This window comes from Puma concolor, chromosome C1 (assembly GCF_028749965.1).
Source record: "Puma concolor isolate L17-30 chromosome C1, mPumCon1.1.hap2, whole genome shotgun sequence".
Classification (NCBI taxonomy): domain Eukaryota; kingdom Metazoa; phylum Chordata; class Mammalia; order Carnivora; family Felidae; genus Puma; species Puma concolor.
Genome location: NC_141674.1, coordinates 7,358,025 through 7,371,729, shown reverse-complemented (window position 1 = coordinate 7,371,729; position 13,705 = coordinate 7,358,025). Strand labels below are relative to the sequence as shown.

At 41.6% G+C, this 13,705-nt stretch overlaps 1 protein-coding gene across 29 annotated transcripts in view; it reads right to left on the bottom strand.

Moving 5' to 3' along the window:
• KIF1B (kinesin family member 1B) overlaps positions 1 to 13,705 on the bottom strand; it is a 146,413-nt gene that overhangs the window by 74,422 nt on the left and 58,286 nt on the right. For 15 of the 29 annotated variants that reach the window (XM_086715627.1, XM_086715631.1, XM_086715632.1 and 12 more), the window contains 5 exons: positions 13,570 to 13,645; positions 12,764 to 12,842; positions 11,523 to 11,665; positions 10,051 to 10,092; positions 7,084 to 7,295 (listed from right to left, as the gene is read on the bottom strand). In XM_086715627.1, the coding sequence (XP_086571753.1) occupies positions 7,084 to 7,295; positions 10,051 to 10,092; positions 11,523 to 11,665; positions 12,764 to 12,842; positions 13,570 to 13,645 (552 nt within the window). The remainder of the gene's footprint in view (positions 1 to 7,083; positions 7,296 to 10,050; positions 10,093 to 11,522; positions 11,666 to 12,763; positions 12,843 to 13,569; positions 13,646 to 13,705) is intronic. The other 14 variants (XM_086715654.1, XM_086715636.1, XM_086715641.1 and 11 more) reach the window with 3 other exon arrangements.

The window sequence follows — 13,705 nt, the reverse complement described above, 5'->3', positions numbered from 1 at the left end:
CTAGGTCTAGGAAGGACAGCAAGATGCCCTTTGTGGGTATGAGGCAGAATCTAGTACAGTGAGATTTTTTTCCTTTCTTAATATTACGTACAATAAAAATCATGAAGACTAGATCTAGCATTAAATCAACCCTAGATATATAATCCTCCTAAGTCCTAATAAAAATGCCCTAATAGTGAGTGTGTATGTGTGTGTTTACAGAAGAGTAACATGAACATCCAAAAATGCAAGACATTATTCCCAACAGCCACTTCTACAAAAGAATAAAGCCACCAAAGGTATTCATTGCTTTTGTTCCATACTGTAATTTCACCATAACACTGATGGGGCTCAGAACACATTTGCCTACAATATGGCATCTTGGCATACTGACTATTTTCAGCTGAAGCAATCGGAGAAATGGTATCTGCAGGAAGGACTCTGATCTCCTCAAGCAAGCTTTAAGATCCCCACCCCCAACTGGAGAAAAGGCACATCCTCACCCCCAAAGATGGAGGAACACCAGGAGGAATCTGAACAAATAGGCCTTAATAGGTACCCACCCGCCCCCTCTCCCCCGCCCCATCCTATCACAATTTCCCATGACTCTTCCCTCGTCATCAAACCTAGCACAAAAATGCTCAGGTTTAACACCTCTTTGGGTCTTTTATTTTCTTATGAAGGCTCCCATGTCACATAAAACTTACATGAAATCAATTCGTGTGCTTTTCTCTTGTTAATCTTTTGTTGTAGAAGCCCCAGCCAAGAACCCGAAGGGTAAATGAATGATATTTTAACTCCCCTGTAACACAATACCCTCCTGAACACAACCCAATACCTGCCATACAAAGGTTTAGTATTAATCTCATCTGAAGGTACGTAACCACTGAAGTGACAGTTTCCTCGTCTCCCACTCAGTGTTTATCAATGCCAGAAATATAAGATTTCTTGATCTCAAGGAATTTACCATATACTAGGGAGAGAGAAATAACCGGTGACTCATTCACTCAGTAATTCTACATCACCTCCTTACATGCCAAGCCCTGTTTCAGGCAACCAGAGATGTGGCCAGGAACAAAATCTCTGTCTTCGTTAAGACTCCCATTCTGGTAAAGAGCCTGAAGTAATCGATTTTAATCAATAATTCAAATATACGGTATGTCAGAGAGCAGTAAGCACCTTGGAAAAAAAGCAAGAAAGGGAAGGGGGTAAGTGCGGGAGCAGTTTGGGGCGGGGCTGTCAGGACAGGGCTCACTGCCGAGGTTCTGCGTGAGCAGAGACAAGGAGCAGGGGCCACCACACAAACACGTGAGGGAAGAGGGAAAAACGGCTGGCATTTTCCAGGAACAGCAGTGTGGCCAGGGCGGCGTGCTTGCGGACTGTGCGCGGGTAGGGCAGGAGAAGACCACGGAGCGGTTGGCCAAGTGCTAGAAGCGAAGCATTCACAGGTGGCAGCGGAATGGGTGAGCACGAGAAGGACGCTCACACTGATGAATGAAGGACAAGTGGGAACCAACTCGGTGGAAAATGGAGGGGGGAGGAGGAAAACCTGAAAGGGAGACGAGCACATGCAGAAAGCAGGAGAAATCTAGTCACGGAGACAAAATCCGCAAGTCAAAGGGTGAGGACGAGGAGACTAGCGATGATGGGATGACAGCTCTGAGGACAGCAGTGGTTATGACTAGGGACGAAAACCCTGCACAGTTTGCAAAATATTTCACTGTCTGATTCACTTAACAGGCTATTGTAAGAAGCCGCTGGGATCTGAAAACATAATTCTCTACACAGAAAGAAACAGTGAACATGTAATACGATCAACCCTAAGACACCTGCAATTTCGTTTTCCGGAATGACACACGAGAGCACGTAAAAAAAGCCACGAGTTGGGGCGCCTGGGTGGCGCAGTCGGTTAAGCGTCCGACTTCAGCCAGGTCACGATATCGCGGTCCGTGAGTTCGAGCCCCGCATCGGGCTCTGGGCTGATGGCTCAGAGCCTGGAGCCTGTTTCCCGATTCTGTGTCTCCCTCTCTCTCTGCCCCTCCCCCGTTCATACTCTGTCTCTCTCTGTCCCAAAAATAAATAAAACGTTGAAAAAAAAAAAAAAGCCACGAGCAAAAACTCCAGGCGGGGGGGGGGGGGGGGGGGCAAAAGCAGAGGGGTACAAGCGTCAGGAGAAACAAACGGGACAGCATGGCAACGATGATGACGGTGAAGGACGGCAACAGCTAGTGAAGAGGGACAAAGAGCAAAACCGGTAACCAAGTTAGAAAAGTCAGAAACCACATGGGCACCTGTACGGTCCACACAAAGGGGGCCACTGACAAGGTACTCGTTTGGGAAGGGTCACTCACAACCTGGGGGATGTGAGAGCAAGTCTGCAGCGGGAGCGGGGAGGGTGGAGCCAAAGAGACAACACCACTCAAGCTGGCCACATTAGGCCTGTGAACAGACCCCACGGCTACCTGAACGGCATCTCTGCACACGCCTCCCAGGACTGACTTCACATGCAGTGCACCTGCCACTCCCAAGTTCAGGGAGGAGCCCATATGCCGTGCCAGAGGGCCAGCAACCAAAACACCCTGACAATTTTGGCAAGGAGTGAGATGGCCAGGACAGGAAGCGTACCAGGAACCAAGTGGCAAGCAAGCACCACAGAAGTTCTTCAAACAACAGTTCTAGCAGAGTAGCATTAAGTGCTTTTACATATACTGTGAAAGGGCAAATACAAGACAAGTGGGCACCATATCCTCTGTGACAGCAAGGCTGATTAAAGACGGCTGGGGAGAAACCTTGACAGTCTCGAAATGGTAACTCTGAAAACAAAGGATAAGCACAAGAGGTTGCCCAAACCGGAGCATCTAGACTGGTGCCCATTATGCAGAGTGTGGCCCACAAGCCACTGATGTTGGATACAGAATACAAACTGACCCAGGAGCTATTTAAATTTTTTTTTTTTTTTCCCCAGGTTGGTTATTTTCAGGAGCAGACTGTGTCTGATAAGAGGTTTATCTGGCTATATGAAAGCAATTCCATTTGGGGGCAACTGTAAACTCAGCCCATCTAGCAAAATCGCTGTGGAGGGACCCTCTTGTCTTTTGCTGCCAATTCTAATGCGAACTCTCTAATTCTACTTTCCACCTGGAGGGTAAATCAGGACACAATCTCTTTATAAAGAGAAGATTTAATGAGTTAGCTGAGGATGATACTAGTTTTATTTTTCATTACAGCTTCAAGTTGCAATTTTTATGTTGTCTCAGAAGCTATTTTTTAAAAATCTGAAGAAAGCTCAGAGAAATTGATATTGAGCAAAACTTCAGTGCTAGAAAAAGCCATTTATTCCAGAACCATTCTAGAAAGAAAGAGACTGGGGGCCAGAGAACCTACGGACTAACCTGAGGCCACACTACTTCCTGAGCCACTAAACCCTAGGGCTGAGTTTCCTGACTCTTGACATTCTTCCTTCAATTAAGGCAGAATCAATGGGATTTCAAGAAAATATTCGACAAAACAGCTCGCCATCAGTTAAGAAAGAGTGAAGGACATTCTTTCTTGAAGCGTGAATAGCAAACTGAGCATAAATAAAACTGAGCTGCCAACAGGAGACAACTGCGGTCTCTGAGTTGTCAACCTGCTCTGTAGGCAGGACTGGCACACCGGTGCCCAGTGCTGCCCATAACCCTAGGAGCCCAACTCCAGATTATGCTGAAACTGGGATTCATGCTTCAGAAATAAGGAGTCGAGACAATCTTTAAGGGTCCTTCCTTCGTGCACGTAGTACCCAAACACAAAAAATTCCAAAGAGCGATGACATCAGCAACCTTTTTTTTTTAAGCTCCAAGGAACATTGGGCTCAGACGCCATTCAACTTTGGCCTCACATTCTGTAGGTCTAACTATCTGTATAACGCTGGTTAGTAATTGTGTTCACACAGCTAAACATGATTTAATTTCTTTGTCATGATTCGGTTCAAGTGGCAGAAAAATCCACAGAACAAGTCAGAAATATTTCCATGAAAAAAAAACAACAGTTAAATTGTGATATTTAAAAGGTTAAATGCTTACTACATGGAACATTCCTTGAAGCCATCGGATAGCCAAGGTTTTACTGTACTGAACACAGCATATGCTCCATAAAGTAAGTTCCAAGTGTGGGGCCCTCGGGCCGCCTACCCCAGCATCTGCCCTTGCATGCTTCTGTAATGGGTATTTGTGGATATTTATAATCCAAGCCTCGGCAATGGCACTCCTAGTACTGACTTTGACGCCAGACTAATAAACACCAGAGCCACCACATGGTAGCTATGGTTACATATTTAAAACCTTACTGAATAAGAATCCAAATCAGGGGTATGTTCATTCCAACTCAGTTTGAGTTGTGATTAAAAACTGAGAGCAATTACATTTCACTCTCTTTTGCCAGAGACGTTTGTGGAGGGATCAAGATCTTTATTGATGGGGTTAACACGGGTCTCTTCCATACGGAAAGAAGCTATTAAAAAAAAAAAGAAACAGTAGCAACACATTGTGCAAAAGTCTTCTACCAACTGATCACATTTTTCAAGTCAAAAATACAGAGAAGCAAAGGAAAAGAAAGTGTTAGGAAAATGAATCAACCTCCTCTCCTTTATTACTGTTTTCCATTACAGTATTTTTGTTCTGCAGTATCATGTCTAAGGAACACAGTTCCTAAACATTCAATAACGAAATGGTCCCAAAATGAGAACTTCTCAAGCATCTCTATTGTATAACCACTGCTTTGCACTGTGCACGCAAGATGTTCTCCGCCTGAGTCATTAAAATGCAGGTCTGCTGGGACGGAATTCTCACCATTCACAAAACAGGAGCAGAGCTAAGGCGCTGAGGCCCCAATAGACTGCAGGGCTGCATTAAACACTCAAGATCCAACGCAAAACCATTAAGAAGCAATTTTCTAAAGCTAGGGAAAATGGAAGATCGCACTTATTTTGGCTTAAAGGAAAATTAAAACGGAATAATTTCTTTTCTGATGAAAGTAATAACAGTTTTGCTTTGGTTTTGGTGGGAAGTAGAAAGATTGGGGGGAGGGTTCCCTGAATAATGGCAGTGTTAGTCCCAAGAAACTATTTGGAAGACATGGAGTGACCTAATTCCTAAAGAGTCTGGTTAATGCCTTGACTCCTAACATCCAATGATATTTTTCAGTTGGTCCCACCTGGCAGTTAGGACAATTTTTTTCTTTTAAGCCAAGATGCAAGTTAACAGAAAGTATAATCTCATTTGTACACCAAGGCTTTAACAGGCATACAGTGAGATTCAAAATCCCCAAAGACAAAGAACATTTCATATTAAATAGTGAGAGATCTCACCTCCCTCCCATGGAACCCCTGCACCACCCCCCTACCCCTGGCCTGAACAGAAAGAACCCCACACAGCAACTCTGTCACTGACGTCTATTCATGAAAAAAACACACACAGGAAGCGTTCTTGCACGGACTCCGCTGATGTCTCTATTAAAATTTCAAAGGCAATTTTAAAATAGCAGAAATTACCCTTCAAGTTACAGCAACTGATGAAAAGATCTCTCACCCTTTTCCCTTTGCTAGGTATTTCAGGACTTCATCCACTTTCTGCTAACATGCTCTGAAGAAAGAGACAAGATCAACACTCTGGTTTCCGAAGCACCTAAGCTTGGAAGTGAGTAAAATGCCAAGGGAAAAGGCAGACTAAGAAACAGTAGCCTGTTCTTCATATAAAATCTTTTTCTGGGGACGCCTGGGTGGCTCAGTCAATTAAGCATCTGACTCTTGATTTTGGCTCAAGTCATGATTTCCTCGTTTGTGAGATCAAGCCCTATGTTGGGCTCTGTGCTGAGGGCATGAAGCCTACTTGGGATTCTCTCTTTCCCCGCCCTCTCTCCCTCTCTCAATAAACAAATAAACATTAAAAAAAAATAATAAGATCTTTTTCGGCCTCACCTGAAAATGAAAATGAAAACATCTGCCATCTTCAACTTATCAAGCTTCCTCCCCTTTTAGCGGTGAAAAGGCTAAGCAAACCTTTCCCATCATTAATTTATCAAAGTGTGTCACTGTCCCCAACAGTCCTTGAAGCAGCAGTTGTGGAGAATACTGAGTGCAAAGAGCCTGTTGGCTGCAAACATAACTGCAACTTCCCAGCTCCCTGAAAAACTTTCTCTGCCCTCCTTGTTCCTCCCCCGACACCTCCATCCCCGCCCCCCCCCCCCCATACTTGGGAATACAAAGTCCCAAAGGCGTGGTGGATCAAACGATCACCCTGGAGGTAATGGGCAGGGAAAGAAAAAGCATTTGTGATGCTGTCACAGTGACCTGATAGATGGCACAGTCTGTTCTCACTGCAGTCACTGAGGGGCAGGAAGGACCTGGGAGCCAGGAGTCAGCAGGCACCACTACTGCTCACTTTTATACTCATGGAGAAAGACAAGAAAGTACCCAACAGAGCCAACCACAGCCTGGGGAAGCAAAGCTGGGCGCCATTGCAGGTGGACCTGTGAGCACACAATGCAGGTGCACAGCATGGCACTGAGGCCCATGACCCCACGAGCACCGGCCCAGGAGGCGGGCAGCCCTTCCACAGCCGTGTGAATAGGGCCCAAGACTTCCTATGAACTTCCAGAAGTTATCATTTCACATGTTCTGAATAAACCTGGTACAGCTACTCACATGTCCAAACTTTTGACTGCGTACTTTACTAACATACACACGGCTCTACACAGAATTCAATCTTCAAATGAAACCAAGTGCTTCTAACAAATTAGTTTCCCACTAAATTTCTAACTAAACAATTTCCCTATGGCTTATAAACTACCTCAGAATTAAAGGACATATCTACTTATCAGTTACTTGCATGGCCAACCTCTGATCTCCCCATGCATCTCTCTCATCTCTGTCTGGCCATGTCAGACTCAAGCATTCTGGTGAAAAGCAACTGATGATATCATGAAGCAGCAAATTCCATTTTCAGGACACCTCTAGGGGTTAGAAAGTTCTTCCATATCCTCAACAAAAATCTCAGTGGTTTTTAAGTCCTAACTCTGCCTTATGGAACTATACAGAACACCTTTCATTCAGTCTGAGGTATTACTTACCTTTAGGCGTTCAATGGCTTCCTCTCCTCCAGGTGTAGACATGATCCTCTCCTGAATACTGGTCACAGATGTTAAGCCCACCTGACTACTGAGTGAGCAGGAAGATGGAGATGAAGTAAGAGACCCCATGGACGCTGTGGAAAAATTGCCAGGGCGTTGATTCTCAGAGGCTAGCAAGTACCTATGCTTATTGTTCTGAAAATCTTTCAGATCTGGGAGACAGAAAGAAGGGAAGGCAGAAAAAGTGGAGAGGGGGGAAAGGAGCAGAGGGAGAAAAAAGACAGGAAGGAACACCAGCGTAAGAAAGGAGAGCATTAAAGCGCCAAGACAGACACGTTATGATACAAAGACAAGTTATAATTGTTCTAGATGGCAGTTCTAAAACATGTCTGTCTTTAATACTGGTATCGTAGAGGTGAAGAACCACTTCTGAATTTAGAAACTAAGAAACTCCAGTGTGGGTTAACATTGTATTTGGTAGAGGGTAACCAGAGCCTCAAAGGATAATGTTCAGGCACCCTCTGTAAATAAAACATGCTACATTCCTTCTATTCCTTCTACGGCTCTGAATCTACAATGTTTTAAATTTACACTACTCTTAAATCTCAGTAATTTATCATGGTAAAGGAAAAAAAGATGATCACATATTTACCAATAATATTAACCTGGCCCAGTATTTTATGGCATTCAGCAAAAATTCCCAAGAAGATGCTACAGTTAAAACAAAAATCTGAGCACTCAGTAGTATCCTTCGTATAGCAGCATTTCAACATGCTAAAAAGGACCTTTAAAATATGCTTTTAAAAAGGAGAGGTAATTGCAGAAATCACAAGAATTTTGTGTAAGTTCTGATTAAGAACTCAGGGCCAATTGCCTCAACAGGGAAGAACAATCAGCAAATTGATGAAGTTGGTATGCTTTTCATTCATCTATTAGATCAAGCAAATCAAGGCTGATTATTTGCTAACTATTGCAATGTACAGCTCTTACTTTGCCTAACAGGACTACCACGAGTCACTGGTAGGCCGAGTTGCCAGTATGAAATGCAAGTTTCAGGGACATACTTTCACTTACTAAAAAGTCTTTAACAGAACTCTAAGTTTTGTTTTTAAATTTAGTTTTGATAAAAAGAGCCACAAACAACAAAATTAATTTGCTCTACGTACTTTCATTCATTTGTCATCCTTGTCGCAGACACCAGAGAAAACCCATGGGTACTGAGGGATTTCTATTTTAAAATTAGCTCATATTTAAATTTGAGAAAGTCGGCATTACTTAAAACTTGTATCAAAACTAAGTTAAGTTTTCCTTAAATGATATGAGTCAAAGAGTCAGAAAGCAGTATTATTTGCTCTCTCTGGGTCTACTCATCTCTATTTAATCAAAGCCAGTTCTTGAAACCCCTTAAAACCAGTGGTTGCTTCAAGACAGTTTGAAAACCACCATCTGCAAATAGAGAACATAGGAAAACAAGCACGTTTTAAAAGGGGGATGGGAACTGGAGCAAAAAATCAGCCATCAGGTGACGGCGGCAAGGTCAGAAAGAATAGGATGGATGGAGTTTAGAAGGTCCAATGGACACATGCAAGCCCTAAAAGACATTAAGAGTAGTAGACCGAAATGGAAATTCGTAAGTAGTCAGGGCTGCTTTCCTGCAGGGATACAAAATTAAAACTTCGTCATGCATAGCTTTTTGGGAGATGCCACACTGCTCAGAAAAGAGTGACGCAACAAGCTGATAGCAGCACCACCTGGGGCACAAAAGCAGGAGCAAGATGGCGTCTTTCTCACATCAGTATCGGTCAGCTTCGGAAATCTCAGACAGAGCTGTTCTGGTCCAAGAGCCACTGGGTATTGGAGTCTTACTGTGTCCGCAAGGCCTAGCCTCATCACAGCAGCCAGGGCTGCGTTTGCTTTCTCCTGTGTGTGTCCTCCTGGTCAAGCCCTATTACATGCCTCATTAAATGAACAAGCAAATCAATTAAAATCTGAACCTAACCAAGAAGTCAAGATTCTTCATTTCTTCTAAGATAAAGATCCCCTCATGGAAAGGGTAAGAAACCACGTCCTCACCAACTTAATGATATACATGGAGAGGACAACGAGGTGTCTAGGTATTTATGATCCTTCATAAAATATCCTCATTTCAAGCACACATTTTAAATTTAATTTGTAATTCCAGAAAAGGAAAACAAAAAAGTTTTCCTAATCACCATGTAAGCTGAGGCCCAAGATATGGAGGAAACTAACTTAGCATAAGCACAGGTGAGTGCTAACCCAACATTCACAGAGCTACTCAGTCATGGATCGTTTGGCCAACCACAAGCGGTTGTTTTTAATTATATGTACACTACGTTTCAGAGTTATATAGCTAATTTAAAAGTATCTTTCTATTAATCAGACCCTGAAGGAGCTCAAGAGGCCAAAAAGGCATAGTAATGATTAAAAGCTGGAGCTGACTTACACTATCCAATCCAACCACACAGAAACCATGAGATCTCAGTAGCAAATTAACCACCCCAGGTAAGCGGTGTCCTCATGGGTAAAAGTGGGCATAACGGAATTTTTCCAGAATCAGTGACAGGATTAAATGAGATAATACATTCAAGGTCCCTAGAATGGGGCCCAGCATTTTATAAACACTCAGGATATGTGAGTTGCTGTTGTCACCACCATCATCCGCTATGACTTTGGATTCAGTTTAATCACAGAAGTGGAAAAACTGAAGAGTAGAAGTAGGAAGAGATTCTCAAGCCTATTAACTATTTAATCCAGAAACTGAAATTCAGCAGTGTGTTTGCCAAATGGAGAAGGGCTAAACCAGGATCATTTCTGAACCTATAATATGCTCTGTCTGGGATTTCCCTGTTAGGATTGCTGGCATGCAAAGCTCATTTTAAGGCTGATCCAGCAGAGGCAGATTAGCAAATCAGAGTACTGGAAATAACCAATACATGAAATACACACATTTGCCTCCACTTCCAGAGTAATCATCGATCAATGGATCAACTGAAGGTAAGCAGGAGGGAAAATACAAGAAGGGTCAAAGTTCAGGTTCAGCAGTGACACAGAGAGGGAACAGAGCAGCATTTGGCATTTGGGAAGGTGAAAAAATTAACACTCGGAATATATGATCATTTTGCACACTGTATTCACTCAAACTCAGGTGCTAATCAGTAAGAAGAACTAAACTCAGAGGCTTTTAACATCTTACTAGAATTCCAAACAATAGAATATTAATTTTTTACTTAAAAACTAAAAACATGCTTTATCAAATAAACCCATATAATATTCTACCCAAATCATCCAGTTAACTCAACTTCTGATTAGACATTAGTCAGGCAGAATACTGAGGTTAAAAAAATATATATTTTTCTTAAGTTTATTTATTTTGGGAGAGCAAGTGAGTGTGAGTGGGGAGGGGCACAGAGAGAAGAAGAATCCCAAGCAGGCTCCGCACTGTCAGCGTGGAGCCCAACGTGGGGCCTGATCTCACAAACCACGAGATCATGACCTGAGCCTAAATCGAGTCGGATACTTAACCGATGGAGTCACCCAGGTGCCCCCCAAGAAGACTTATTTTAAGACAATACTGTGAAATAATATTCTCTGGAAGTCTCATTCTTAAACTTGATAGGAAATGGATAATTTCCCCTTTGTGTGTTCAGAGGGAGCAAGGTGGAGAGTGTTCCTCAGTCATTTTGCAGGAAGGGAAAGATACCACTCAAAGGTATATCTTATCTGAAAGGGGACTGAAATAGTGTGTTTGTTACACATATATTATTGCTACTACATTAATCCAGAGAAACACATAATACAAAAACAAAAATTTCAAGTAACATTTTTATGAAGTGATTAATTTCTCAGTAAGAATAAGCTCATTCCAAATAAACTTCACTGCTGATCTAAAATGAAAACCTAATAAAAACAGAAGCAATGAGGGGCGCCTGGGTGTCTTAGTTAAGTATCCGACTCTTGATTTCAGCTCAGGTCATGATCTCACAGTTCATGAGATCGAGCCCTGCGTTGGGCTCTGTGCTGACAGCGTAGAACCTGCTTGGGATTCTCTCTCTCCCTCTCTCTGCCCCTCCCCGTCTTGTGCACGTGCACACTTTCTCTCTCTCTCTTAAGATAAATAAACTTAAAAGTATATATTTAAAAAAATATAAGCAGTGACATATTTACATTTTAAAAACTAATTTAAGGACTTCAATAAAAACTTTAAAAACTTTCATGACTGGATAGCCTGGTACATACTACATAAAGAAATTCTGAGATCGTTTTCATTGGATTTTTTTAAAACTTAAGAAAAAGCAAAAACAAAAAAAACCACCTTTTTTTCCTACTATCTAACTTCATAAGCTCTTTTAATCTAAGTTTAAATCTAAGAACCCTGAAGAGGGAAAGATTAGAGTTTGCGTTGACCTTAATTCACTTACTATCGATAATATCTCCCAGTCCCTGAGCACGAAGAAGGTCCTTCAGCCGCGTCACCTCCTCCTTCAATTCACGAACCAGTTTGGCATTGGGGTCCTCGTTGATAACAGCATTGCATTTAATTTGCTTTGCACGATCTGCATATCTATATCAAAAAAAGGAACATTCATTTTTGCCATTCCTCAGATACTCTACTTCTCATAAATAACGTATCATTATTTCTATCTCTAAATCAAACAGCTTGAGTGTTTACACATTTTATAAGCCTTAATAATAACACATGCATAGGATGTTTTACAGTATCTTATAAAGATGAAGAAAAAGGCTCAGATGAATTTAATGATTTACCCAAAATCATAAAAGAAATAAATACCAGAAGAGGACTCAAAACGAATCTGTCAGACTGTATAGTGTTCTTTCCATTATATTAAAAGTGTCTTCAATGGAAGAAGAGTAGAAAGCTCCAGATTAAAGTAATAAAATCTACTGCACATACAGATATACAGCTGATGCTTGGACAACATGGGTTAGAACTGTGCAGGTCGACTTATAATCTGATTTTTTCTGATAAATACAGTCCAGTACTGTAAATGTATTTTCTCTCATGATTTTCTTAATAACATTTTCTTTCCTACAACTAACTTTATTGTAAGAATATAGTATAAAATACATGTAACATAAAAATATGAGTTAATCAACTATTTGTGTTAAGGCTTCTGGTCAAGAGTAGGCTATTAGTAGTTGAGTTTTGGGGGAGTCAAGTTATATGCAGATTTTTGACTGTGCAGAGGGAAGGCACCCATGACCACTGAGCTGTTCAAGGGCCACCCGTGTCCTATTAGTGAACATTCTGTAATTTTTTTTTAACATGACACATACTCATAATTGCATTACTTGTTAAGACTTGAGCATCTCTATAATGACAAACACCACAAGAAGGGGACACTTCTTTTTACAGGGATGAAAATGGTAAGAAACTTTCACTATTATCTAAAAGTTATCCAAACATCTCATTTGAGCAATTTTAGTATCTTTCCTGTGAAAAAGTTCCTGTCTTTGCCATTAACAAGTAAATTCTATTACAGTAGAAGTCTCCCCCAACACATGTCTTCCCTGTTATGAGAGGGCTGGATCATTACTTACACAAAAAATTACCCATATATCATAAGAAAATCCATGGCATAACAAAATGATTTATGGTGGCACAGTGTTCTATTTTGCTACCGAGATCATATTGGAGTACCTCAAAGTGCTCAAAGTTTCATCATAGTTGATATCTGCTGGGCTCAGAGCAGCAACCATTGCAGTCCGAGAATTACCACCTAAGAAGATGAATCATGGTTATCTCAAATCATATTCACTTTAGAAAGAAGAACTTTATTAAATGTGTCAATTTAGACAGCACAATCTCAGATCCTAAGATTTAACCAAGAGTCGACAAATGTCTCAAGTTCCTATGCCAGGCACTGTTATACTCTTAATCTTGGTGTTTGAATCAACTGTGACCAGTTTCCCTCTCCCGCTCCAGCTAAGACCTCAGCCACTCCACCAAAGTGCTGTTAGTGAGTGAAAAGTCACAGTGACGTGGACAGTCCAACAGACTATTCTCAGCCTCTTCCATCCGTCACCAACATTTGACACAACTGATCATTTCCTTCTTTCCATCAGGAAGGAAGGAGGCTAACAGAACAGAGAATAAAGAGCAATGACCTGAAGGTCCAAAAACATCAGCAAAAAGGTAATATGGAGTTTTCAAAGAGGTCTGAAGAAGGAGCAAAAGTTTGAAGTAGGTGTGGTTAGGAAGACAACGACATCACAGTTCATGTTCCAAGGTCAACAAGATAGGGGAGAAAACTCTGATTTAAAGGTGAGCAAATCCAACCAGCTTAATTCAAGAGCAAAAAGGAAAAGAAGGAGGGAGGAGTCAGGTTAGTAACATGGGTATCTAGAGATTATTCTTTTCCAAAACAAATATACAAGACAATTAACCACAAAAGATAATCAGTAAATAGCTTTAAAAAGATAACCACACACTAGTGTTCAACGTACCTAAATTTTCCCGAAGGAGCCAAGTAAGTACAGAATCCCTGTAGGGAATAAAATCAGTTTTCTTTTTCTTCTTACTCTATTAAACAGAAAGAAATGGTCTTAGCATTGCTAGGCAGGAAAAATTCACATGGAAGGC